We start from the raw sequence: 26,631 nt of genomic DNA on the forward strand, positions 1-26,631 counted from the left end.
GAAACTTTGCCAATCCCGTGAAGTTATTTCGTCGCACGGGCCACGCATGTATGTCGAGCAACTGGTACTTGCGCAACTTTCTGTGCGTGCCATAATCTAATCTCATCTTCGCTGAAAAAGAAAGAAAAGCTAAGCGTGGAAACTCTTGCTTACTAGATGTGGGTAGATGACCCTGTACTACTAAGCTGACATTTGCAATAAAGCAAACCTGCCCTTTCCATCCAATATTTCTTGGTCTTTGGTTTTGTTTTTCCTATGGTAAACAGCATCGCATCGATTCCCAATGATCAAATGTATTTAACTTGGTCTTCCCCAATCGACAGAAGAGGTGAAATGACAATGACCAAGGGACAAGATGAGAATCCGTGGCCTTCCTAGCTCAAGAATTTCAACACTCTCGGCAGCAGTTGAAAGATAAACTCTTTCTAAACCCCTTCGGTAACTGGCCGAAAACATCTCTCCTTTGCACGATGTTCTCGTTAATAAGTTTTTGTTCAGATTTTAATTAGCTAACTGGAAACACAGCTAAGCTTTCTCTTAGCACTTGCTGGAGGTCGTCCACGAACTTAACGTTCTCTGCAACCTTGGCCGTATTGTGAACGACTTTACTACTAAGATTAGATTTTGGCGCGCACAGAAAGCAGAAAGCTACGTAGGCGAAAGCGCCAGTTGCTCGACATACCTGCGTGGCCCGAGCGACGAAATAACTTCACGGGATTGGCAAAGTTTCAGTCACAGCAAATTATGCAAAAAATCTAGAGAGATTTAAGCTTAAATCTCGTTTAACGTTTAATGCGACATATCAATGACTGCAACCATCGTGTTGTCTACAAACCTCTTATGAATGGTTGACCTCGCGGAATGAGAACGAGGCGCGAGATTATTTTGTGATTGCATATTTAGTTGTCATAGCAACAAAGATCTGTGTAGATGGTTCAGCCGCCATTATATCGGAGTTAACTCTTCCTCCTTGTTGAAACACCACTCAGCGATGGCTTCGGGAACTAACAGCCCTCCAGAAAAAAGCAAGGTAGGAAAGGCAGATTCTAGAGTGTTAAAAACCTCTTGTAATGCTTCTTCAGTTTTTGCGTACCATTAGGCCCTTTTTATTATCAATGTTTCGCAAAGGATGAAGTACACTTACCTGGTACATATTAGATTTTGAACCATCATCGAAGAATGATAAAATCCCACTTCTAAAACGAAATTCAACAGGAATTATTCCTGATATTCATAAAGTAAAGTCACCAGTAACCTTTTTATTCGTTCAAAGTTAACGTTCCCGAACGCACTGCGTAGTGTTCATTTTGATGCAGTTTGCACTACAGTAAAAACCCGCAAGTAAGAACCTAAAAATTAAGAACCTGTTAGCCTAAAATTTGCCATTTATACCCCCTATAAACAAGAACCTATTTAGCCTAAGAAAATTAAAATAGGTTCTTATTTTCTGAAATCATATAGTACATTACAGGTACACTGAAATTGTGTACTGTAATCGTAATCATAATCAAAGAAAAACCATATTGCCATTGCTGTAAAACATGATTTTCTTCAGAAAAATGAGTGCAAAATATGTAGTTACAAAATATAGGACAATTGCCAACTTGTTATGCAGGTGTGTTTTTCTCCAAGAATAAGAACCTGTTTTAAGAACCTAAACAGCCTAAAATTTTGTTAAGTAACATTTATATAAGAACCTGTTTAGGCTAACTCCTAAAAATGTAGGTTCTTACTTGCGGGTTTTTACTGTAATCTGTATTACTGGAGCCACAGACAACTATAAAATAATACTCAGTGATATCATAAAGGTGCTTTTTATGTTAAACTTTTAGTATTGCCAAGGATTTCAGTTACTTTTGAAAGTTGATCTCACATATGTTTATTTTGTTTGATACCTGGTGGGTTCACACTGCAATATTGGAAGTGATATTTAAAACTGGCAATTCATACCGACCAAAGAACTGGTGCGGATCCAATACTTTCAAAGTGTTAATCCGAATACCTTGACAGACATATGCATGGTGCATGATCTGCTTTTTTCAATTTTTATTTACCATGTTCTTGTTGCCAACAATGAGGTTTAAAGGTAAAGGTAAAGGTAAAGGTCTCTATTTCTCTAAACAACATACGTGTTTAGTTACAATTTTAAGGTTGAAATCAGACAGGCGCCTCTGGCAGCCGTGTTTAGTCCATAGCGATTTCACCTACCCACCCAACCCACCCCAGGGAGGACATCCATCACACAGTAATCTCGTGCGTGGGAAATTAACGTCTCCTACCCCAAACCCTGCAGGAGAGGGGACCTCCATTTATTCATCCCTATCCGAGAAGACTAGAATATCTAACCATTTCTTGATGTTAAAGAAAGGAAGCATATTCTTCTCAATTAATTTTAAGACCCTGAGTATTGGTCCGGCCGGTATTGAACTCTCGACCTCCCGCACAGCAGTCCGGCGCTCTCCCAATTGAGCTAACCAGGCGGCGGTTTAAAATCTAAGCTGTACAATGTAGAATCCTACTTGAACCTGGTTAACCTGAACACTCTGCTAACTTGAGCAAGATCTGATTTTCCGAGGATTTGTTTCTGTTTTTCCCAGTCATTTACTATCAGCTGACTAAAATTCCTGGTTAACTCAAACTAATTCTACTTTCCCAGTGGCTTATATTTACAGTGATAACTTGAACTTTGAGTAAAAAGTCGGTTGATAAACATCAAAGTGTCTGAACATAGATGATTGATGCAATCCAATCTTAAATCGCAATCATCAATTGGCTAGCCTTTCTAAACTAAATCTTTGTGTAAAAAAACTCTCATAAAAGAAACTAAATGCACGGAAATGACTGTTGATTGTGCAAGTTTAGTAACAACATGAATTCTTTGTCATTGTTAACAGGATACCATTTCCTTTTGGTTCAAGTGAGGGGGGTTCTACTGTTGTTAAATAACACAGCATCTTAGTCCTGGACCCTGTAGTCTATATAATGAACAAAAACATGTGAATAACTGTAAACCAGATATAACTAACAAACTATCTTAAACTAAGCAAATTTTGCAATGGAAATTTTGTACACAAATCCTGAGAACATAAAATACTCAAGTTTACATATTGTTAGGTATGATATTATTTGGTTACATATTATTTGCTTGACAGGAAAAAGAAAACAAGAATTTTTCCCCATAGGAAAATTGTCCTTAAGCTTTAAATTACTTTGAGTCATGCCATTAGTTTCACCAGCTGGTAGACAATCGCTTGCTGGAGATGATGATGATGAACTTTATGATGAACTTTATTCATGTGTCAATTATAAAATAGCAGTAATAAAACCACTAAGTAAGGACACACCAAGATAATTTAAATAAAATAATAAATAACTAAGTAATAATATACGATTAAGGTATTATCCTTGTTTTACCCTTTAATCAACAACATGCATGCACACAATAGATCAAAATTATCATGATGTAAACTTTCATTTATTTCAGAATGTCACAGAAAGTAACCCAGTTCCAGGAGGGACAGCATATGACTTTGCGCAAACCAAACCAGGAAAAGGTGCCATTACCTCTGATTATTACCGCACTTTCAACATTCCTGAGCGGTTTAATAATCCGGGTATGTTTCATTGTGTCTTACAGATCTAATTAATAACCCAGGCAACCCTGTTTTCTCCTGCCCCACTGAAGTTCAGTTAATTAACCAAACAACAACAGGGACTCAGGAAGGAGGTGGGTTTAACACAATTTGAACTGCAAATTACAGAATGTCTTGCACCATTTGGTATTTTACGCTCATATTTGGTTGTCAAAGTTTTTTTTTTTCTCTCAGTTTAGGAGAAGTTACAACACTCTTCCAAATTTAGTTTTATCAGAGGTCTTCAACCTGTTTTGGCACTGCCTCACTTATTGTTTAGAATAGTTCTCAATTCATTACAAATGTACATGCAGTAATGAAAGGATATTAGCTTATTATGGCATTCTTGCAGAGTATCTAATAAAATTGTTTTCTCTAGATTGGTTTGATGGTTACAAAGCAAAGAAGCAACACCCAATGTATATGACAAGTGGAATGGAGTATGGGTGAGTAATTTGTACATAATTTTGCAGTTAACTGTCAGTAATGCATCAGTGAATACATTGGGAGCCTTAAGCAAGCAAGATATGGTAACACCAAGGAAACTCTTGGTTAAAAAATTTTCTTTCTTTTCTTCAGAAGTTTTTGAATGGCTGGAGGTGATTGCTATCATTAAAGGAACCAGGCTTCAAATTCAGTTTAGCATGCAAACTCAGTATTTAGTTCCAAATTAAAGTGCAAATAATTCATCGTTGTTCTCAGATAAGGCAAAAGTTGTCGATTTCACGGTTTAGTTATCGGAGAACAGCTAGGAAATGAAGGGAGCTTGAAAGCATACATGCTGAGCTTTTCTTGTTTTGCTATGTTCTCATTGCTGTTGCATCATAGTTTACAAAAGGTCTCTATTAAACTTCTGCTAACCTTCTCACTGAACTTTTCTCTATTTCTTCACAGGAGTCATCGTCCAACAGTTCATACCATGCCTACAAGTTTTTATGCAAAGAGCCAAAAATTCTCTGAACACTTAGGGACATGTGGAATGTACAGAAATCAGTCTCTGAATACCTCTATGGATAAAAGTATTGTTTGAAACAGCACTTTTATTCTTTTTTCCAGGGGAAAATACTAATCTTGACAAACCAAATATGTAAATATGTAAGTTTTTGTTTTAGTCTCCTTGATTAAAATTTTTCCGGAGTAACAGGATGTTTTTGTGGTTATCTTGTAAATATCTTTTAAATAATCAATATTGGGTACATTTCTGTAACCCCCACAAGAGATTAGCATCTAACTTCTCCTTACAATGTCACCACTGAATCACACATTTATTGTCACAAGAATAAAGGAAATGATCACCTACTAGACACCGCCTCCCAGTTAACTCAATGGATAGAGCACTGGACTGTTGTGCAGGAGGTCGAGGGTTCAAGCCCCAGCTGGACCAACACTCAAGGTCTTAAAATACTTGAGAAGAATATGCTACCTTTCTATAACATCAAGAAATGGTTAGATATTCTAGTCTTCTCAGATAGGGACAAATAACTGGAGGTCCTGTCTCCTGCAAGGGTTATGGGTAGGAGACATTAATTTCCCACGCACGAGATTACTGTGTGATGAATGTCCTCCCCTGGGGTGGGATGGGTGGATTGGGGTTTGTTTAGGCGGTTGAACCTAATAGGGGACTACGTGTCTAATTGTTCTCTCCCCTGTACACTGTACGAATTTATAAATACAAATACAAACTCTCTTGTCAGCACTTAGGAAATAGATGGGAAATGCACATACTGATGCCAGGTTGTAAAAGGGTAAATAAGAGACAGTGGCTTAATGATTGGTCTACTGGATTACATTGAGAGATATTGGTCAAATATCTAGTCTGGTCACCGTGGTGCAATTTATCCTCAAAGTACTTCTCTCCACCCAGGGGGTAGAAATGACCATCAGTAAACTGTCAATCTTAATAACTACAGAAGGGGAAGAGGGGTATGTGTAGCCCAGCCATGTGATAGCCTTCTGTCCAAGGGGAGTGTTAGTATTGCTAAGTGCTTCATAGAACTGAGACAAGAATAAAGTTCTGACATGATGGGCCTTCCTGCTCAAAAGCACAGGCTTTTTAATACCATGACACTTCTTAGCTTGGGCTTTTTTCCATTACAGCTACTGTACTTTCCTCCAGCTGTATACATAAAGAAAGTTGAGCCACATTACTAATAGTATTGTTATACCTCCCAACTCAAATCAGTGTTTTGACAGTAGAATGTGCTGTATGCAACTTCCCACGGACACACCTCACCAAAGCTAATTTCTATAACAGCCCACACCACAAAAATAAATTTTTTTTTGCAGTCATGGCTGACATTTCACTCTTTGAGTCAGCTCAGGGATGAGAAATAGGACTTTGGGAGCGAGGATGCTTGTGTATTGGGAGGTATTACAAATTAACACCAGGCCCCACCTGAAACAGTGAGTTGTTTCTCTTTGACCCTTAACATTCCCCTTAGTTACATCCTGCTTTGTTCATACTAAGTGTTCACAGGCAAAAGCTAACTACTCCACAGATAATGAGTTCTATTATCACTACAATGATAAGCTGTAACAATTAATGCATTTAGCAAACTCTCTCAAACCTTCCAGTTTTTAAACCTTTCCACTATGACACCAACATAAATATACCCAGGGCTGTGCTACTGAGCACCTTGCTTGAATTTGCTTTTAAAAGCAAAAAACCAGCTTCATTTTTTAGGGTTTTATTCTGTTTTATTGTTCTTTTCTTTTTTTTTTTTTTTTGGTGTTCCAAGTAATTGAACAGTCAAGGTCCCTATAAACATTAGCATGTCATAAAACAACCACAATCCCCCAGCTTTTCTTATAACTTTTATTAATCTGCCTCAACTGTCTGTACATATTAAACAGCTCGAATTTTCTTCCTTTCAAATTATCTTACAAGAATCAACTTTTATTTTGGAAGAAAAAAAGATTTGTTCTGCAAGTTTGGTACACAAACGTATGAACTGCATTTCAAAAAAACCAAAGTCAGTAACTCATTATTCAAATATCTACCAGTTGTAAAGCTATTCTACACTTTATATTTCACAGTTATAACCATTTTGAAGATTGGTACTGCCATGCAGAGCCTAAAGGTTACTTTTTTTAAAAAAAGGTAATTGCAATGACTACTTGTAGTGATGTTGCCTTAGGAGCTTTTTAGTTCCTGTCCAATCTTATAACCAAGAATCTTGTTCCAGTCAACTTTGGTTCGTGTAATTGGAAGCTGCCTTCGTAAAGCCTTAAAAGTGGTCTGTGACATGGTAGTGTAGTTTTCTGAGAGTGCTCTCTGCAAAAGGCAAAGAAAAATTGTTCCCACTCTTAACATAATCAAATAATGGATTAAAAGAAAACCAATATGTAACAACAAGATAATGGTTATTGTTTTATATTGAGATTCTCCCTCCCTTCTAACCCGCAGAGCAGGTGTGATTTTGGTGGGCTCATAATTATTATCTTGTTGAAAATTCTAGCTGCTATCTTTGAGTTTTAGAGCAGCTGAAGGCTGGTGAGAGGAAGGAATTTGTACCCATGCTCTGAACAACCATCAAATAGAAGGAGAGGGGAGGTGATGAGATGAGAGAATGAATATCATGTGCCTGCCTGAGGTCGTTGTTGTTTTGGGAAACTCCATTCACCCACAAATGAAGTTTCTGCTTGGTGCCGTTGAGCTCTAACTGACGATCACTAACATGCCAAACTGCTTCCTGTCACTCTTGCACAAAAGAAAAAAGATAGTGAACTGTGTTGAAGGTGAAATTGTCCATTTTGATTTTGCTCTTGAGGAAGCTTAGCCTTCATACAGCCTAAAAAAACCGACTCTTTTGGGGCAGGAAGCAGCTGTAAACAGACTAGCTGAATCTCTCAACTGTTTATTGCAACATGATATGTTTTACCCAACATGAACAGAACAAAAGATAACATTATAACACTGGTCTCTGGAAGAGATCTGCTTGCAGTGTTGCTTACTGCTTTTAGGAAGAGCTTCCTGTTTCAGAAGCTGGCTCCCATTCAACAGACTATAGCAGGAAAACCTTTGAGTGCAGTTGTTTGTCTCTTTTGAAGTGTCACTTACAATCAAATGAAAGAAACATTGTCGTGAGGATTAATGGCAGCTATGTTCTAGGATTGTTGTTCTAAGCTCATATTTATGACAGACCAGGAGGTTTGATTAAAGCCATTCCTATCCTGGATGAAAAAACCTGCCTCACCATTTCACTCATTGGCCCTAAGTGCATTTGTTTTTGTCAGAAGACAGTGCTCTGGTTTTTAAATAAACTCATTTTGATTGGTTACCTGCTCAGTGATGAAAAACTGATCAGGGGGGGTGTTTTGTTTTTTAGACAGCCTCTTTAGGCAGGCATCACTATCTTTTCCCAACCTCCCATCCATCCACTCTGACTCCAGATCAAATATGGCCAGTCAAATAAACGATGCAACCTTCTAGATGTCAACTGCCCCTTCTAAGACAACTGCACTGCAGGCTATTCCCCTACGTGCCAACTGACATGTCGCTGTAGATGATTCAAGTACCTGATAGTCACTTTCTGCAGACTCTATTATCTGTAAAAAATGCTTTGCTGTCCCAGCTTCACTCTGCAAATTAAAAAAAAGTGGTCTCATTGTCTACATCTGAACAAAACAAGGGAGGACAGACAGTTAATGAGGTAGTGATTGACTGCTTTTGCTCTACTTTTGCAATGTCAAACTTTAAGATAAAAGTCTTGCCTTTTTGTACTTCAGACTTCTAATTTCATGTCTCAAAATGCTGTTGATTAAGTCTAAAACTTTAACTTTTAGGGAGCATGCAGTACAGTATAATGCCTTGCACACCCCAATAGACATACAGCACTACTCACAACTAAGTTGACAGTCTCAAATCAAAACTCAATCCTCAAAACTTCTGAGAACCAAGGATTGAGGATCAAGTTTCAAGAGACTGTCAAATTACTTTTCAGCAGTCAACTTATGGTATGAAGCCCTACAACTCCTGCTCATTCCATTGCAATTTGTCTTATAAATTTAGAGAAAACACTAGTGCATCAAACTGACAGTTCTTCACTTACTGTTACTTTTAGATTTTCCTTCACTTCTTTGGATGACACAAGTTGAACATTGCCATCTTCATAGTAATGAACCTGCAAGTTTCCACATTGAAAATCATCAAATCAAAGTTACAAACAAAACAAAAACCAAAACAAGTAAACCAGAAAATGGATTTTAATCCTGTCTATTGATGTATGACTGCCAGCCAAGCATTACACAGCAAGAGGTCAACTCAGTTTCTTTCATTTGATTAAGACATTGCTTACATAAATTTAATCACCTTGGCCTAGGGAAGAATTACTTGTGTCCCTAAATTTCCTTCACAATCACATGTAAATCTATTGATGTCCAAGTGTTCCTTGGAACATTCCACTCCAAAAATTAAAGTATATCTTGGACACTACACTTTAAAATCTTCCTGCATATGTTTACACATGAGGACCTAAGGTATTTTGTCAACATATCTCACACCACAAAAAACCCTTGAAAAAAAAAAAAAATACAAACCAGCTCTAATATAGATAAAATTGTAAAAGCAACTCCATTTGTTTTTGCAAAATAAAAAGAGATAAATGATGAGTTAAGGAAAGATGGCTAGATAAAAAAATTTGAAGGCAAACTGTGAGGGGCATTATACTGGCAATATATTGAAAAATCAAGTTCAAGAGAAATTATCAGAATTGTACATGTTTCATTTCACAAATAAGGAGGACACCACAACATTTTTTCTTCATAGGTACCCATTACAAAACTGTACAGTAAATGGTTTGAAAAAAATGGTTGTGTTTGACTTCAATGTACAGTAGTGGGTTTCTTTTACCTGCACTTTGAGGACACCAGTGACTTCCACATTTCCACCTGATGGCTGGAATGACACAGACCACTCTGAACGCCACCTTCCATTCCTGTTAAAAAAAAAACAAACAAGTCATCACACCAGCCTTGGAGAATAGTTAGGTGGAAAGGGTTCCACAGAAGTATCAAAGAAGACAAGAACCTTGTTTAGTGAATCATAATGACCTAGTAAAGAACAAACAAAGGATACTCCTATTTCATACTCATCACTGTTATCTATGTATAAACAAGAAGATCTGAGCACAAAAAATTGAAAAATTGATATCTCATTGACAGCTGTTCTTACCAAAAGTTTTGTGGTTGAAACTGGTGATCCTCTATACATACAACCAACGTGATTGTTCCACCAGAACTACTTCCATAGACCTTCAAATGTAAACATTAACACAACTTAAACACTTTCACCTTCCACAAAAAGATGCAATTAAAATTACACTGTGAGGTTTCATTGCCTAACCTATGTATAATTATTCACTAACAGTCAATAATAATCGTGTATCATACGTATCTAATACCGCAGTTCAAAATATATGAACTTCATATATTCATTGTATCTGATTTATCACTTTCACGGGTTTATTACGAATCAACTTAACGTCCTGCTCCCAGTTGGCTTGTTAGCTCAATTGGTAGCGCGCTGCACTAGTATTGCAGAGGTCAGTGGTTTGAATCCCATACAGGCCTGATTTTTTTCAGGTCTGATTTTCGCTATTGCATAAATAGCGTTATCTACTGCAAGGATCGTGTATCATACGTATCTAATACCGCAGTTCAAAATATATGAACTTCATATATCATTGTATCTGATTTATCACTTTCACGGGTTTATTATGAATCAACTTAAGGGCCTGCTCCCAGTTGGCTTGTTAGCTCAATTGGTAGAGCGCTCCTCTAGTATCGCAGAGGTCAGTGGTTCGAATCCCATACAGGCCTGATTTTTTTCAGGTCTGATTTTTGCTATTGCATAAATAGCGCTATCTACTGCGAGGATCATGTATCATACGTATCTAATACCGCAGTTCAAAATATATGAACTTCATATTCATTGTATCTGATTTATCACTTTCACGGGTTTATTACAAATCAACTTAACGGCCTGCTCCCAGTTGGCTTGTTAGCTTAATTGGTAGAGCGCTGCACTAGTATCGCAGAGGTCAGTGGTTCGAATCCTGTACAGGCCTGATTTTTTTCAGGTCTGATTTTCGCTATTGCATAAATAGCGCTATCTACTGTGAGGATCGTGTATCATACATAGTCAATAATAAGTTGAAAGTTTATTAAAATTTAGTTCTTGGACCTGGGCTTTCTAAAATGTAAAGGGAACGAGTCTTTAAGTTAATTGAAGTCCTAGTGTTTTAAACAAAAATTCTCAAAATTCAGAGTGAGAAAACAAATTTGATTTTTCCTTAAATACCTTGCATAATTTATCAAATAGTGTGAACATGCAAATTCCTACAACACAAGAGGGAGGTAAGTTCATAAATACAGAAAGCCATGTGAAGGGCACACTAGAAAGTTGGAATTTCTACACATTTAATGTGTGGTTAAACACACTTTTCACAATCCTGACCTTATTGTGCCCCTAACGTGCAGCCCAAAATTAACAAGTCCAGTCAAATGCACAGTTCAGTCACTCTTGGCAAGTAATGTTTTCTGTCGTGACTGTACCATGAGAAATATCTCACTACCAGTTTTCACTAGTCTATACTTATCAATGTAAAATGGAAACAGTTGACGTACTGTACAGACTCCATGAGGGTAACGATCTCGAACATAGCTTGTCACACTCTCTTCAACAGCTGCCCTCCATGCCTCAGCTGTTGGATTAGTACTGTGTGCACCAGGATCACTTGCTTCCTTTTAAAATAGAAACAAAACAAAACAATTGTGTATTTTAGACAATTAAAGGCCCATTTAGTTTAGTAAGGAGATCCACAAACTTACAGGATAACAGAAGCTGCCAAGTTTTCATTCCAGTAAATAAAACATATGGTGAGTGTTGTGACCATCCGGGAACTGCCTGGCGTTGGCTTTGTCCCGTGTGGCTTTTCAGGCAAAAATAGGTTTTTAAGAAGAACGTTTTTGAATCAATGTATAAGGATTTTACAGTCATTAAATTTCATTGTGTTGGTTAATATTGGACTTAACAGTGAGCTCTTTTTTACTATGGGTACAAAAATTTTCAGAAGTGGCGATTTAAATAATGATTTTTGTTAAAATCAAACACATTCAACATTTCTGGCCAGTAGACAACCAAAACAAGATAATACTTGAAGTACTAATAGAAGAAACTTGTACGGCAACTATTTCCCAGATTTTAGTTAAATTCAATGCATGATTTACCAGTAAAGGTACCAGTAACAGGTTTAAATGAGTGAATTGATTCCAATTCAGGATTTGCTCAAAGATTTGTTTGCACTGAGTGGAAGCCCAAAGGTACTTTAACTGAATAGTTCGTTCCCAGTCTTGCATGTAATCTAGCCAAACAACATGACTCCTGCATTAACCTGACCTTCACCTATTTCTTAATTGCCTTCTTCTTTCAAACTCATTCACAGCCCAGCTTCATTTTGCACAAAATCAACTGACAACTTCTGTCTGTTAGAAATTGATTGATTACAATGCTGTTTAGGAGGAGGTGGGTATCCTATCCCTTTGGATAGAATTTTGTCCGTGGCTGGTTAACTATGGCACTGTAATATACTCCTTGGAACACAGCATGACAAAATACCAAGTCAGTGGAAAATGGTGAAGGAAATACACAACTCCTAAAAATGATATGGCTCTTACCTTGCGCAAGTGGTCATACTGGAAGCTTTGCTTACTTCGAGGATCATAAAACCTGCCATCAGGTAGTTCACCATGTCTGGTCACCAATACCTTCAGGATATTAAATTGTACATCATTGGAGAATCATTTCTTTTACTTACTTTCATAATTAAGTAACAGTTAAAGATTTGATTTTGAGGAAAGAGCAGAGAAAAGTGCAAAAATATAAAAGGAAAGGTAGTGTGAGAAAACAACATACAATGTGTATTGTAAAGATGAAATAAACAATTTTTAATATAAGAGAAAAATTGAGTTTCCAGATGGGATTTGAACCCACGACCCTCCGTGATCTAGTCGGATGCTCTAACCACTGAGCTAGAGGAGACTCAACGGTGAGCAAGGGTCAATTAGTGGGTATTGACTGGTGGTGGTTAGAGCATCCGACTAGATCACGGAGGGTCGTGGGTTCAAATCCCATCTGGAAACTCGATTTTTCTCTTACAATGTGTATTGTCAATGATAATCAAACTCTAAATTGCTTGAAAAGTGGAGCATAAAAGCACAAATATTAAATATCTAGTAAATTTTGATATATAAAAAGTGAAATATGTCAAGGAGATTTTTTTTTTTAATTCTGTTAGTATGAACATAAAAACAACACAGGGCCAGATACAATCATTGCCCCAAAAGCTTAGCTAAAATCCTGTAACCACCTATAAGAAGCCAGTGGTAACAAAAACAAGTCCAGTGAGTTATGTACTCACCTGTTCATTTGCACCTTCAAGTTTCACTGGTGTGAATTGTTCCTTATTGTAAGCCGAAAAAGAGCTGTTGACAAAAACAGCAGCAGAAAAAAACAAAATTACGCTTTCGTTTTTTATACACTACAAGTCATAATTTACCTACTACCTGTGTGTATGATCCCTACTAAATCAAATTTGATTGGGGAAACAATACTGCAAATTACCATAAATGCAGGAAAAAAAAAATGAAAAAAAATGAGAAACTGATCAGCTTCTTTTTTTACAAATGTGCAGGAAAAATCTAAGGGTACATCTAGACATACACTTTTTTCCTGATTGCATTTTCAATGTGTATCTGGGCTGTTATCTCTGACCTGTACTGCAGATGTCTCATTCTCATCATTAGTATTGAGTAAATACATGGTTACAATCAACATGCATACACAGATATTATTTAAAGTAACAAAAGAAGGCATCATCCCTACGTTGCACTTTCTAAGTGCTAGGTTGCAATACTTTTTAACAGGGACTTTGAGAAGAAATTAAGAGCACCAATATGTAATGCAACACCTGAATCAGGTACATGACTGCTGAGGCTCTGCAAAGGATCCATGCTTTACACTGCTTTTCCTATACAGTTTTAAGTTCATCAGTACTTTACCATGCTATCAATTAATCTCAGTTTTAATTTCTGAACAACATGCACTGCCTGCCAGAAAAGGCTAACGGAAGATGCCTAGGTAATACTTGGACGACTCTCTAACATTTATCACTGTGCTAAAAATTGTGTAGGTATGATACAAGAGTCCTTAACCTTGTTATGTGAGTTGCAAACAAGTGACCAAGTATTTAACAGTTGAGCTAGAATTTATAAAAAAAAGAAGAAAAACTTGTTAAGTTAAACGATAACCGTCACACAAACCAACCTTGAAGCTTTCTCCTTCAGCAGACTGTCATTGTTCAACAAAATGCGAACATCTACAATAAAAAACAGTCTATATTTGAAAATAGAATAAACTAAAAATGAAAGTCATTCTTTACAGATCATGCCTACCATTGAAGACTTCGTTGAATTCTCCTGGTGGGGCGTGTTTGATGAAATCGGCAGCTATCCGTACCTAATTGGTGGAACCACAACGATTCGTCAGTTGCGGCACTTCAACGATGAGTAACTTTTACGAGAGAAGTACGTTAATTTCCATACCTTCTCTTGGTCTGAAATAGGCTCGTCAAAATCCGCCATTTTCTGATGTCTATTAAGTTGGAGCTCACAGAAGTTCCTTCCAAATCAAGATGGCTGCCTAATTTGAGAAACGCTAGGTTTCCTGGGAACTTCCCGGAAATGCCCAAATTTGGTAACAATTTGAAACTTAAGCCAGCAAAATATTCAACAGCGGTTTATTTCACAAATATGGTGACGTCAACTCAGCAACAAGGGAAGGCAAAGTTAATGTATTCTTAGTCGACGTAGGCCTATTTTGTGTCGAAATCCGTTTCGGAAAAAGGTCATAAATGTCATCCTTTCCGGGAAATGCTTTGCAAGATCGAGAAGCAATACGTGTAAAAGCAGTGGTATGTGTGAAAGTCCGGAGGCTTTGGTGTAAAATAGTAGGATGATCTTTTGCTTTTAACTAATTACTTATTCATTTAGACTTTCTTAGTTTTTCCTTAACAATTTGAAGGACCAATTGTTTCTTTGTTTTTTTTTTTTCAGTTACACGATGGAAAACATGAAGGTGAAGGAGTAAAGAGGTGCTTTTCCGTAGACCCACACATCACGTCATTTTATAATCTTTGTCAGTTGTTGACGCGAGCTTTTCAATTACAAGGGTAAGTCATTACAACGTGTTGTGAATATTACAACACTACTCTGCTACCGCAGTTTTTGGTTGATTTACAGGTGTTTTTCAAACTGGAATTTAGCAACTACAAATGTACGACCAAAGGGGTCGATGCCAATCTGTTAGATTATTAACCACTCGTTTGTCATTTTATTAAATAAAAATGGTAACTGTGTTTGTTCGTGCACAGTTTCTCGTTCTTCATATGACATAGTCAATTATTGTAAATAAAGTTGTCACGTAGACTTTATGTAGCCTGTAGTGCCTCTATAGCTGCCAGCGCATAACGTAATTTCTCTCGGAGTTAGCAATCAACATAAGTCGATATCAGAAAGTTACTCGCCATCAAGAGCAACTGGTTCATTTAAGTTACATATCTTCGATTTTATCAGTTAACCGGTGAAATCTGAAATGGAGGCTAGTAACGGGGTTGTAACAACAAAGGTTCAGTGAAGGTTTATGTAGAGGACATTTGAGATTTCTTCTCAAGTATAGAATTTTTCTTGGATTTTATTCATTTGTTTCTTTCTATTTTCCAACTGTGCAGAATTAAAGCTTATTTGTCCAGAATGCTAAAAATCACCATCAGACTTTTAGGGCTAGCTACTGAAAGGGGTCTAACCCAAACCACTGTTTTACACAAGCAGTAGGTCTTGGATATTCTCTGTAAGAGGGTTGACTTAATTAAATAAATGTCCTTCTACAATTAGCTTTTGGCCCTCTTGACACTGTTCACAAAAATAAATGTGCAGATAAAAGATTCGACAACATTGAAGAAGGTGAACTTTGTTTAATAAAATAACTGGCCCTTAATTTCTCAGTCTTTGACCAATTTCCTTCTACAGGTGTAAGAAAATATACCTTGTTACAGTAGTATTCTTGCTTTACGTGGTTGTTGAGAAGACTCTCCCCTTTGATGCCCCAAACCATACAGGACCTCTTTGTCACCATTTAAACAACCACATGTACATTTAGCAACTGATTTTTTCTTTTATTAACCATTTTTAGAGACTTTGAAATATCATATCAGCTCCCACAGTCAACAGAAAATGGAAAGAGACCAGATGTGTTCATCTCTCTGACATCTGACTTTGATCTTGATGCTGCCTTCATGAGTTCATCTTTGCCATATCTAAGTCTCAAGGTTGAACCTGTAATCTGTTCAGGTAATATGAGTAATTATAGCTATAATTAAAGCACATGCTTGTGACATTTCTTTGATATTTTACCGCTATTTTTTATGGTCCAATAAAATGGGTTGGTCCAAGGGTTAATATGAACCAACATAATGACCAGCTCCCAGTTGATTTGTTAGCTCAGTTGGTAGAGCACTGCACTGGTGTCATAGAGTTCATGGGTTCAAATGCTGCATAGGCCTGAATTTTTTTCAGGCCTTATATCCACTATTACAGAAGAAGGTTGTATTACTACAAGTTAACCTTAAGTTGAGCTTGGTGAAATGGAGACCAACTATCAGCAAGACTGAGTATGGGGTATGGTGGGAGAGGGGGTCATGAAGAAATGACCTTCTTATCGACAACTAGTTTTTTAAAATACTGCAATGAAGGAGTCTAACAAATAAGTGAAAATAGGATGAAGTCTTACAATGTGTACATATAGAGCTAACCAACTAAACACAGTAAACAAAGTCTACACAAAATTTTAAGAGCTAGCTATAAATGTGGCAAGTGTGCTTACATGAATTAAATAAACAATGAACGTGTTGCATCGTCAGACAAACAAACAAAATGGCTGGCCCCTTTCTGGGCCAATAAGTGGTCCTAAGGCTCATGAAAAAAAAATTGTAGGGATGTATTTGTAAGGTTAGAGCTGAGAACAATAAGCACTGTTAGGTTAGTCTGGCAATACCTTGATCCAAAAGAGTTACATTTTGACTTACAAAAAGTGGAGCACATGTCTCAGACATTACTTGGCATCAGAGTGTTGTAAGTCTTATTTCCTGAGAACTTGAAATTCAAAATTTTCTGAGGGAAGGATTTCTTTCTTCTCATCACTTGTCTGCTTGATATTGGATTGAAATTGTAAGAAGTAATTCTGTCCTGGTCACTGATGGGAGTTAAAGGTTAGATGGTGTTAAGATAACACCTTTCTTCATGAGTCAATAGTTTCATGGAAGCTTGATATTCCCGCTGCATTTCTTTATTTGTCATAAAATTTCAACCATAAAAACTGACTGCAAGTACAAACTTTTATTTATCTATTGTATTTTCAGAAGATACTCAGAATGACTGGACTTTCCTAGAGGCAACAGAAGCACCACTGACTAACAATGTACAATCTACTGGGGTTTCCTCTACAGTTCCCTTCCACATATCCTTAAAACATCAAATGGAGCGAACATTCAGCAAGATCACCAAAGCTTTCACTGATTCGGTCAGACGAGGTCCTTTAAAGGAATCAGAGTGGCAGTGTCATTTGGACCCTGAAGGCCGTGTCCTTGCCATTGAGGAGATATGGGTTCGTGTTTTCCAAGGAGGTGGACTTGAACCTGTCTTACGCAAAGAAGTTTGGCCACACCTACTCAACGTGTTCCCCCCTGATTTGACTAAAGAAGAGAGGGAGAGACACTTGAATATGAAATCACAGGTTTACTATCATCTGAAGTCAAAATGGAAGAGAAAATGTCCTCTAGAGATAGAATCCATCACCCATTTGATTATGAAGGATGTTTTACGCACAGACAGAACTCATCCCTATTTTGCAGTCCCTGATGATCATGAACACATGGATTATTTATTTAACATCTTGACAACTTATGCATTAGAAAATCCTGATGTGTCTTATGCACAAGGGATGAGTGATCTGGCAGCTCCTATTCTTGTCATTTTAGATGATGAAGCAGCAGCATATACTTGTTTTTGTTCCCTAATGGAGAGAATAAAAGGACACTTCCTTTTAGATGGTAAAGCAATGACACTGAAATTTGACCATCTGTCACAGTTGGTTAATCGCATGGAACCAGAGTTTTTTAAGTATCTGATGGAAATTGGAGCAGATGACATGTTCTTCTGCTATCGTTGGCTTCTCCTTGATTTGAAAAGAGAATTTCAATTTGATGATGCTGTTCAGTTAATGGAGGTAATTTGGAGTTCTCTGACCTTGCCAACAGAATCAACAGCCCGTGCTTCAAACATGGTTTCTGGATTACCGAGAAGCAACTCTGCTGCTGCCATTTTAACACAGAAGGGTTTCCATACAGTTAATAACAGTAATGATAGTGAGGACGAATGGGATAGTGATTTGGAAGACAATGGATTCTATCCATTCACCTCAAAATCTGTTGATGTAGAGATGAAATTGATTGAATTGCCAGGCCCATATCATCTTGGTGGTGGGAATCCATTTGTTCTTTTTTTGTGTTTGGCCATACTGTCTCTTCACAAAGATCACTGTATGAACAAAGAGATGGATTATAACACGCTTGCCATGTACTTTGACAAATTGGTACGCAAGCATGACCTTCATAAAACTTTGACTAAAGCAAGAGCATTATATTCTGACTATCTTAGTTCATGTGGATTTGAAAAAGATGAAGAGACACCCATACTTGAAGAAACTAATTCATCTTGGTGCAGCCAAGAACATCACACTGATGTTTTCCTTCAAGCAAATCATTTTGTTGAATGTTAATTGATTATAGGGTTTTAGTAAATGCTTTTTAATTTCTTCCTTACTGTATTATAATTCACAACTATTCGTGAAAGTGGAGGTGGCTAGTGGTTGATGTTTACAAAGCCACAAATCAATGGGATAAATATCCCCTGCTAGCCACTGACACTGACATGGAATAGTTTTCTTAGTATGTACTAAAACAGAGATAAAATATAACTCAGGGAGAGGATTCTAACTCATTTATTCCTGGAACAATTACAACATCTTGGAGCACAAATCCTGCTTTTATTGCTGGGAGGTTAATAGCAAAGGATATCAGAAGTTTTGAGTCCTACTCAGAGTGTGCCCTCTATGCTATCCACCACTTTACGATATACTAGGTTAGGTAGTCCTGAGCATTCTGATTGGTTCTTACTTGGTTAGTATTTTTCCATATGCGCTGCTTTTGGGAAAATTGTTGTAAGCCATATTTTAGTTTGCAAAAGCCAGCAAATTCAAAATAAATAAGTTTGGTCGGAGTGCCATATGATAAACTTCTTACTACCATACAAGGGTATATTGGCCATCATTCATTTTGGTACTGACTTCTCTTGACTTGATCCATACCATCACAACCTCTGGCACATATTCTTAAGTATGGCTCTCGCACTCGGTTAGTAAGAAGTTAGTAAGTGATATTGAATTAATATTTGTAAAACGTAACATGTCTGCTAGTGAATCTGGATCCATCCTCTCCTGTTGATAACATTTTTCACTTGTTCACTACACTCACTTATGAGAGATGTTGTAACATCTCAATGATAAAATTTGATCCAGGTGTGGCCATGTAATTTCCTCCATAGACATTTGAAATAATTGTGATACATTTTAGATAACAAAAACAAGCAATAGGAATTTGTATTTTTGTGTAATATATTGTCCATGTCAGATTTTATAGGTAGCCATCAGTATTTTATGACATTTTAAGCAATTTCTTTATTGAATTCCTGAGATTATGTACAAGCTGCCTAAACCCTTTGATGTAAAACCAAATTAACAGCAAAAACATGGCTAACACAAAGGAGCAGCTCTTTATGAAAGTGTTTGGTAAAATCAGTCTTTATGGTTTTGTTGGAAATAGAGAACCAAATATTTAAATAAATAATAATATAACAAGTTTCAATTATGGGTAAGTAGTCATGAAATAATTTTGAAGGAATTTTCTGAATGACTTTTTTTCCAAATTTAATAATATGGGAATCATAACTATATGGCATAAACCCTTTTCATAATAGTGGGTACAGTTAGTATTCTTTGATATGCATGAATATGATAGAACAGCAAAACAGGTGTCCCATTTATGAAAGAGGTCAATGGGGAAATATTTTTTGTCACAATTCCAAGAGAGGTGGCTATTTTCTTAGTAGAAATTCTATTTAATAAGGTAAACAATATTTATTGTAGTACAAAAAAAAAAAATAAAGAGTGTGATGCTTTCAGTTGCTATTATCTTAAGTTGAATTTCACAGTGAATCCCCACCATCTCCTTGTGTTAAACGAACAAGTAATTTACAGAGGTCACCCGTTATCCCAGAAGATTTTCATGCCTTGTTCCAAATGATTACACGGATGTGGACTCCTGTTCCACTTTAGTGGATTTCGTGTCGGCAGAAGATAAGGAATAGGCAAGCGTCAGAGTTCCCTCTGGGCGCTGTGCAGGTCATTTTCAAAGTGAGAGCGCTGAAGAATAGATGAGGAAAAGTACCCCGCGGGTGGGTTTGACAACGCACTGTAGCTCTGAAAGTCAGGCGCGTAGCTCGGGCTTGCAAACTTTCCTCGAAGTATTTATTTTTTCTTGGAATATATATACCTTCCCCAGCCGCACTATACTTACGAGGTGTGGAACGGGCTAACAAGCTAAAAATGACTTGCTACGTCACTGAAAGTAGATATTATCTTAAGATATTATCTTATTTTATTATATAGATACTGATGAAAAACCAGGATTTCTCCTTTTACTAAAAAATCATATCTTCACCGCGCGCAGTGAAGATACTATTTTTATCTTTCACGTGTGAGGATATTGGTGTGGCCATGGTTACCAACATAATTACCCAATTGCTGTTTCGAAAATGAATAAAAAAAGTTGTCTTTTATGTGGAAATTTCATCAGTATCTATATAATAAACAGAACATTACATGGCCGCTTGGGGATAAGAACTTCTCGTGCTGAAAGTATCTCTCACTCGTTCGCTGCGCTCACTCGTGAGAGATACTTTCAGCACTCGAAGATAAAATTCTTATCCCCGAGCGGCCATGTAATATCCTCTATATCTTACCCTTCGTACTTGTTCTTGGGACATCGCAGCATGATTGAAAATGTGTTAGACATGTGTCCGTACCTCATTTTGTTTTCGAATTTGACTCTTTTGGGAACTAGTGGCCTGTACATGATGTTCATCAGTGTTTACGTGTTAGGGATGATTTTTTTTCAAATATATAGTTGGACCACTTTTTCTATTTGGACCATTTTGAATGTTCGGACCCTTTTATCTAATTACCGGTAACTCATTTTAACCAGCTGGACCATTTTAACCAGCTGGACCATTTTCTATAGTTAAACCATTTCTACAACTTAGACCATTTTCTTTAATTAGATCAGTTAAGACCCCTTGAACCATTTAAGGTGGCTACACCTTCGCCGCCCAGTCAGCTCAATGGATAGTGCGCTGGACTGTTGTGCGGGAGGTCGAGGGTTCGAGCCCTGGCCGGACCAACACTCAAGGTCTCAAAATAATTGAGAAGAATTTGTTACCTTTCTATAACATCAAGAAATGGTTAGATATTCTAGTCCTCTCGGAGAGGGACGAATAAATGGAGGTCCCGTCTCCTGCAGGATTGGGGGCAGGAGACGTTAAGTTCCCACGCACGAGATTACTGTGTGATGGATGTCCTCCCCTGGGGTGGGATGGGTGGGTTTACTGGGCCCGCAGTAATTGGTGCAAGCTGTTGCGATGTCCCTGCCGATTGGCGAAGCTAAATAAACTATAAACCAGACTATTTGAACCATCCATAACATTTTTCAGTCCTCTTCAAGTTTTCTGGATCTTCCAAAACTGGCAATGATAGTCCAGAATAGTGCCGAAAAATTTTGCTGAAGAACATTTTCATCCTTTGCCGTTGCGGTCGGTGGTTTCTGTTCTTTCACTTTTGATAGTATCTTCCAAGCATAAAACACATTTCGAGGCCGCCATTTGGTAGCTGTTGTAAGACGTTTATCCTTTAGAGTATACTTTGTTTGAACTGTTTTTCACTACTTGATGACTTTAACTAATCAAAAACCCATTTCGGAAACAATTTCCAAAGTGATTTGAGTGAGAGATGAAAGAGCTACTACCCTAACTTTTTTATCGGCTCGAGGACGTGACCAAAGTTATTGCCAGCAAAAGTGCTACCCAGTCGATAAAACATCATATCATAAAGAATAGGGCAGTGAAGCTGGGGATGTACTTGCCGCTGTACTAAAGTCTGACCGTGCCCGCGGGCAGAGATAAGAAAATTGAGACCGCGCTAAGAACCGACCATATTTCACAATTCGTTAACTGCCCTGTCAAAAAAAAAAAAAAAATCAACTGCTATAACTCTGTCCTCGCGACAAGATCGCATCTGATTTTGGTTATGTTATTCGAAATTGGACATGATATTATGGGGTAAAAAAACACAGGAAATATTATTTTCTTTATTTCACCTCAGATGACTGCGTGTAACATGCCTATGGGCCAAAACACTCGCACAGGTTCAAATGATACGCGCTCTTTAATACAAGAAATAGAGTAAAACGAAGCGAAACGGAGAGGTTACTAAAATAAAATTACAAGTAATAACTTACTACAATCGTTCTTAAAGAAATTGACAAACTGGAAAACAAGATTCCGGCAAATGCTAACTTAAGACGCCACAAACGAAAAGCAATGGTTGAGCACGGTTTAACGATAAAGCTCGAATGGCTAAAATTTACACCATAAAGAACGTATAGAGATATACAAACAAAGATATATTATTAAAAAAAAAGGTAACGGAATGCCATAGAAAACATTGAGCGTAGAAACAAACAAACTTAATGAAAATACGACGAAAAGAAACAAACGAACTTAATGAAAATGCGACCAAAAGAAAACGAACGAACCTGATGAAAATGTGACGGAAAGAAAAGAAAAAGAATACAAGTTTAAGAACAAATAATATCACAATTTTGGCGGCAACAATGCCGTAGCAGAGTCCAAGAGCCTCACCCAAAATAGGCTTCAAGATAGGCTTCACTCGTGCTTTTTTATTTCTTATACGCTTCTAAGCTCCTAGATTGACATTGTGAAAATACACGAGAGAACTACACTTATCTCCAGGGCTTGAACCGCGAAAGAATGCCTTTGGGGAAGTTCGCGAGATGTCAAGGTTCGTAATAATTCTGATGAACCTGATGGGTATTCTAACCCAACACCTTTGAACAAAAGAAGGCTTTCTTGGTTACCACCACGGAGAATTGTTTACATGATAGGTCATGATACATCTCGTTCAGTTTGGATCATGTCGCTTGTGAAGTTACAAGTCAGTGATTAGCTACAAGTAATGGTATTATAAAGAACCCCGTAAACTACAGACAAGAAGAAGGAGCCGATTGATGAATCTGGAACAATTATGAATGATTTTAACCTGCGTGAAAGGCAAATTAAATATTGTGAATTTAATCACGATACAGAATCCATCATACAGGTTTGATCAACTGACAGGCGAACAATCTTCCTAGCTAGTGCTGGAAAGTAATAAAAGAAAAAAAGGGCAGAAAGATTAATAGCCATTAAACACAGCCGCCTGAATTGCTTGTAGAACTACCGGCTACCAAAACAGTTTCGATTCATTATCCACAAGGGGCCTCATTTTATTATTGTTATCTTCTCCTTTAGAGCACCTCACTGAGCGCTAAACCGCGGTGTTAAAGGGAAGGATTTTCATTAAGTAATTAACATAGTTTCCTGGCTTGGAAAAATTTTGCTGGTTAGCATATTTTCAAATGAGACAAACAATAGGTTAAGTAAATATGACGCATATCAATTTTGAAAATCCAGTCGGTTTTGACAATCTGTCAGAGAAAAAGCGCTGAGAAACCAAACGTTTCAACATGTATTTGCATATGAATAGTAACCTTTTGTCTCAACTAAGACAATCACTTTACTTAATGCTTTCAGTTGATGAATTCAAAGGTATAACTTTTCACTCTGCGACATCCTTCATCCTAATCGTGACCCTGAGTTTCTCAGATACTGAAGAAACATTTAAAAAAGCAATGTGTTATCGTCCAGTCACAACCACTATAATTTTACACTTGTCGACTATTGCACCCGCAAATAAAATTATCCGTAGAAAATTGACGTCGCCAAGACAACTGGTTTGCAGCTGCTTGAAGCTTTTCATTTTACTTCTGTTTAAATTCTGGTCTGTCAAAGTGTTAGAATTGTAATGAGCTCATTCTCGCCGCCATGTCTTGCGGCTTTATCAACAGGCGTTCTTCGCGAGGCCGAAAGTTTCTGTATGAAGAAGAAATCCAGACGCTCATCGCAGGCGGAGAAAAATTGAAAAGAAAGACCATTTCAACCCTTGAAATCGATGATAACTATCGAAGTCGCCTCGTAAAGACCACGAATTTAAACGAAACGCTGAGCAAACTCCAGCAGTTTGGTTCGGGTATATGTCGAATTGAAGTCGCTCAAGAAAATGGGACTAACTATGCTGGAACTGGTTTTCATTTTGGTGATGGATGGATTCTAACTGCCGCTCACGTTCTTCGAAATCGTGATAAAGTTAACGTGGCAAGATTCGTTTTCTTCCCGCCAGAAATTGAAATTTCATTTGAAGCAAGGCCCCGAAGAGCAATAGTTCACCGCTTGCTTCCCGCAGGTCGGAGGCCTGATTATCATAACCGAGATATTGTGTTGGTCAAACTTGGCATTCAGTACACTTACGGCAGGAAAAAAGATGATCTGGAAGAATGGGAAATAGACGAGCAACAACTCCTTGAGCAATTCAATTTGTTCGATTTCACCTCATTGATGGAAAATGTATTCACTCCCACCGGAGATGAGCAATTCAGCTTGAAAGCCACGGATCCACTGACAATTATTCATTTTGGCAGTGGACAAAATGACCGCAAGAAATTTGCATACGACATCGAAACGTACGAAGTGTACAAACATTTGGATTTAAAAGTGATCAACTTTGCGTTTTCCGTTGATAGCGGAGCATCAGGTTGCCCTGTAATTCAGCGTGTTGGAGAGAAGTGGATCCTAGTGGGTGTGTTCTTTGGCGGTGCCTATTATGAAAATGAAGCCAATTCAATCATAACGGGGCAAGCTCTGGTCTGGAACCAAGACGTCGTTCAACACATCGAAGCTGGACGGCAAGCTGTCGGCAAGATGTCGAGTTTTAAGCAATACAATGTTTTTATTCCGTTCTCTGAGAGAGCTCAGCTTGTACTAGAAAATAAAGTGAAGGAGGCCGCTGATCTCGCGGTAAAACACCGTATCTTGATTCTGTGATCTCCTCTCAAAACTGTTATTTTGATTCAAACATATTGTACTTATAACTCGTCAATAACGATATCGCGTGCGACAGAATATCAACTTAGCTCGTTAACAAATGTTAAGTAGTATGAGATTGAAACCACAAGCTCGACATGTACTAAGTCTTACCTAAAAGGCTCCTGAAGAGGAGCTGAGGGGAAATAAAGAGCTGTGTTTACTGGATCTGTGAGTCACATCAGCTGATTTTAAAACAAGACACTGTACATGTAAAACTCCAACATGGACTTCTTTGTCGTTGCTAATTTCTCGCCTTATTTAACAGCCTCTACCAACAATTTGGTTTCGTATATCTTCATCGGGAGGAAAACAAGAAAAGAATTATTTTTAGTATGATCAAGTTTCACGCACTTGTGATTCTTGTGGCTGAACGGCGCACACATAAGTTGAGTGGTGCGATGAAAAGGCTAAATTTTTGGCCATTTAGTTCTCAGAGGAGGGTCACCCACCTTACACACAACCGAGTACGACAAGCGTCTCCTGTGTGTTTACATGAGTGGTCTATCAAGATAGAAAACTTAGGAACTTCCAAGCATAGGTGTAGCCTCGCCAGGAAGCCTTACCTTGAATGAAAAACGAGTCGCGAGATACGATTCACCCTGACGAAGGGCTAAAGCTCGAAACGTCAGCTTTAAAACTCTTTACGATGGCCAATTTACATTATCAACTCAGTTGATAAAACCAAATTGTCTTGTTATACTTTCCCACGGACGCAGCACCACAATTTCTTTAGAAACTCATCCCGATAATCAGTTCCGTTAATCAATATCGTCCCTGTTGTTTAAATATAGCTCTTATTTTAGTGACGGGGAGACTTCAGTTCAGCTGAATAGTACGAAAACGAGATGTTTCCCGCAGAGAGAGATAACCCCCACAATCCCTCTGGCACGTTGCTGACATAACACCTCAGGGGGAGGTGTTGCCCTTGTAAGCAACTGATCCTACTCTACTTTAAGTTCTCTGTGAAATTAAACATTTCGTGAGAAAGTTGCGCTACCAAAGCTGTTGTAAATGAGATAACAAATCTTATCAACAAAAAAGGGCAAGTTGAGGCTGCAAACGTGTCAAAGTGAAATAATTATTGTGCTTGTGCGTTTCATTGGCTGAAACCGGAGCCTTGAGCGAACGCGTTAAAACAAAACAAACAAATGAAACAAACAAATAAAAATTTGAAGATGCTTGATGAAATGGATATAGTGGATAAAAATACCAATCGCAACCAACGTACACTTCTTGAGTATCACAACCGATAGCATCACAGCAAAACTGAGGAATAAGTTTCACGAATCAGACTTATCACGTTCGATTGACAAACTACGCTGTCGCTTGGTTCTGATCGATTACTTATGCTCAGGCTCTCCAAACATCAGTTTCTGTCATCCACGACTCTTTCTTTTCAGAAGTATCTCTACCGAAGGATCACCTACATGATTTATTGTCACTCTCGGCCTCAAACTCTACTTATTTGAACTTAACATTCAACATGATTTTCCCCTTATTTTATTCTTTATCTTTG

The 26,631-nt window shown here is 37.7% G+C and overlaps 4 protein-coding genes across 8 annotated transcripts; 3 read left to right on the forward strand and 1 right to left on the reverse strand.

Moving 5' to 3' along the window:
• Positions 1 to 878: 878 nt before the first annotated feature.
• LOC111325075 (piercer of microtubule wall 1 protein) lies at positions 879 to 4,778 on the forward strand. Of its 2 annotated transcripts, XM_022928796.2 has the most exons (5): positions 879 to 1,030; positions 3,485 to 3,554; positions 3,638 to 3,727; positions 4,012 to 4,078; positions 4,527 to 4,778. In XM_022928796.2, the coding sequence occupies exons 1-5, from the start codon at positions 992 to 994 to the stop codon at positions 4,660 to 4,662; spliced, it is 402 nt and encodes a 133-aa protein (XP_022784531.1). In that variant the 5' UTR covers positions 879 to 991; the 3' UTR covers positions 4,663 to 4,778. The 2 variants fall into 2 exon arrangements, with proteins under 2 accessions (XP_022784531.1, XP_022784530.1); XM_022928795.2 differs by lacking the exon at positions 3,638 to 3,727 and having other exon boundaries at positions 880 to 1,030; positions 3,485 to 3,614.
• A 1,655-nt stretch (positions 4,779 to 6,433) lies between these two features.
• Positions 6,434 to 14,380, reverse strand: LOC111325120 (F-actin-capping protein subunit alpha-2). The gene is made up of 11 exons (XM_022928855.2): positions 14,235 to 14,380; positions 14,085 to 14,148; positions 13,957 to 14,008; positions 13,052 to 13,115; positions 12,309 to 12,398; positions 11,259 to 11,375; positions 9,805 to 9,884; positions 9,484 to 9,568; positions 8,684 to 8,755; positions 8,151 to 8,213; positions 6,434 to 6,906 (listed from the first exon to the last, which is right to left on the reverse strand). The coding sequence occupies exons 1-11, from the start codon at positions 14,271 to 14,273 to the stop codon at positions 6,766 to 6,768; spliced, it is 867 nt and encodes a 288-aa protein (XP_022784590.1). The 5' UTR covers positions 14,274 to 14,380; the 3' UTR covers positions 6,434 to 6,765.
• A 67-nt stretch (positions 14,381 to 14,447) lies between these two features.
• LOC111325128 (TBC1 domain family member 25) lies at positions 14,448 to 19,982 on the forward strand. 4 transcript variants are annotated; one of them, XM_022928866.2, is made up of 4 exons: positions 14,448 to 14,602; positions 14,745 to 14,860; positions 15,880 to 16,037; positions 17,105 to 19,982. In XM_022928866.2, the coding sequence occupies exons 1-4, from the start codon at positions 14,543 to 14,545 to the stop codon at positions 18,520 to 18,522; spliced, it is 1,752 nt and encodes a 583-aa protein (XP_022784601.1). In that variant the 5' UTR covers positions 14,448 to 14,542; the 3' UTR covers positions 18,523 to 19,982. The 4 variants fall into 4 exon arrangements, with proteins under 4 accessions (XP_022784601.1, XP_088615947.1, XP_022784600.1 ...); XM_088759821.1 differs by having other exon boundaries at positions 17,108 to 19,982; XM_022928865.2 differs by having other exon boundaries at positions 14,459 to 14,638; positions 17,108 to 19,982.
• A 3,739-nt stretch (positions 19,983 to 23,721) lies between these two features.
• On the forward strand, positions 23,722 to 25,280 carry LOC111325074 (uncharacterized). Its single transcript, XM_022928794.2, has one exon. It carries the CDS (start codon positions 24,018 to 24,020, stop codon positions 25,071 to 25,073), a length of 1,056 nt encoding a protein of 351 aa, XP_022784529.1. The 5' UTR covers positions 23,722 to 24,017; the 3' UTR covers positions 25,074 to 25,280.
• Positions 25,281 to 26,631: the final 1,351 nt, after the last annotated feature.

Source organism: Stylophora pistillata, chromosome 5 (genome assembly GCF_964205215.1).
Source record: "Stylophora pistillata chromosome 5, jaStyPist1.2, whole genome shotgun sequence".
Lineage (NCBI taxonomy): Eukaryota > Metazoa > Cnidaria > Anthozoa > Scleractinia > Pocilloporidae > Stylophora > Stylophora pistillata.

Excerpts from the sequence above, each read along its gene's own strand:
- LOC111325075 (XM_022928796.2), top strand. The coding sequence starts at position 992 with ATGGCTTCGGGAACTAACAGCCCTCCAGAAAAAAGCAAG. Across the intron at positions 3,555-3,637 it reads GCAAACCAAACCAGGAAAAG|ATCTAATTAATAACCCAGGC; the intron begins GTGCCATTACCT and ends TGTGTCTTACAG. Across the intron at positions 3,728-4,011 it reads AACAGGGACTCAGGAAGGAG|ATTGGTTTGATGGTTACAAA; the intron begins GTGGGTTTAACA and ends TGTTTTCTCTAG.
- LOC111325120 (XM_022928855.2), bottom strand. The coding sequence starts at position 14,273 with ATGGCGGATTTTGACGAGCCTATTTCAGACCAAGAGAAG. Across the intron at positions 8,756-9,483 it reads CTGGTGTCCTCAAAGTGCAG|GTTCATTACTATGAAGATGG; the intron begins GTAAAAGAAACC and ends GGAAACTTGCAG. Across the intron at positions 8,214-8,683 it reads AGGAAAATCTAAAAGTAACA|AGTGAAGCTGGGACAGCAAA; the intron begins GTAAGTGAAGAA and ends TTTAATTTGCAG.
- LOC111325128 (XM_022928864.2), top strand. The coding sequence starts at position 14,543 with ATGTCATCCTTTCCGGGAAATGCTTTGCAAGATCGAGAAGCAATACGT. Across the intron at positions 14,639-14,744 it reads GGAGGCTTTGGTGTAAAATA|TTACACGATGGAAAACATGA; the intron begins GTAGGATGATCT and ends TTTTTTTTTCAG. Across the intron at positions 14,861-15,879 it reads CGAGCTTTTCAATTACAAGG|AGACTTTGAAATATCATATC; the intron begins GTAAGTCATTAC and ends AACCATTTTTAG.
- LOC111325074 (XM_022928794.2), top strand. The coding sequence starts at position 24,018 with ATGTCTTGCGGCTTTATCAACAGGCGTTCTTCGCGAGGCCGAAAGTTT.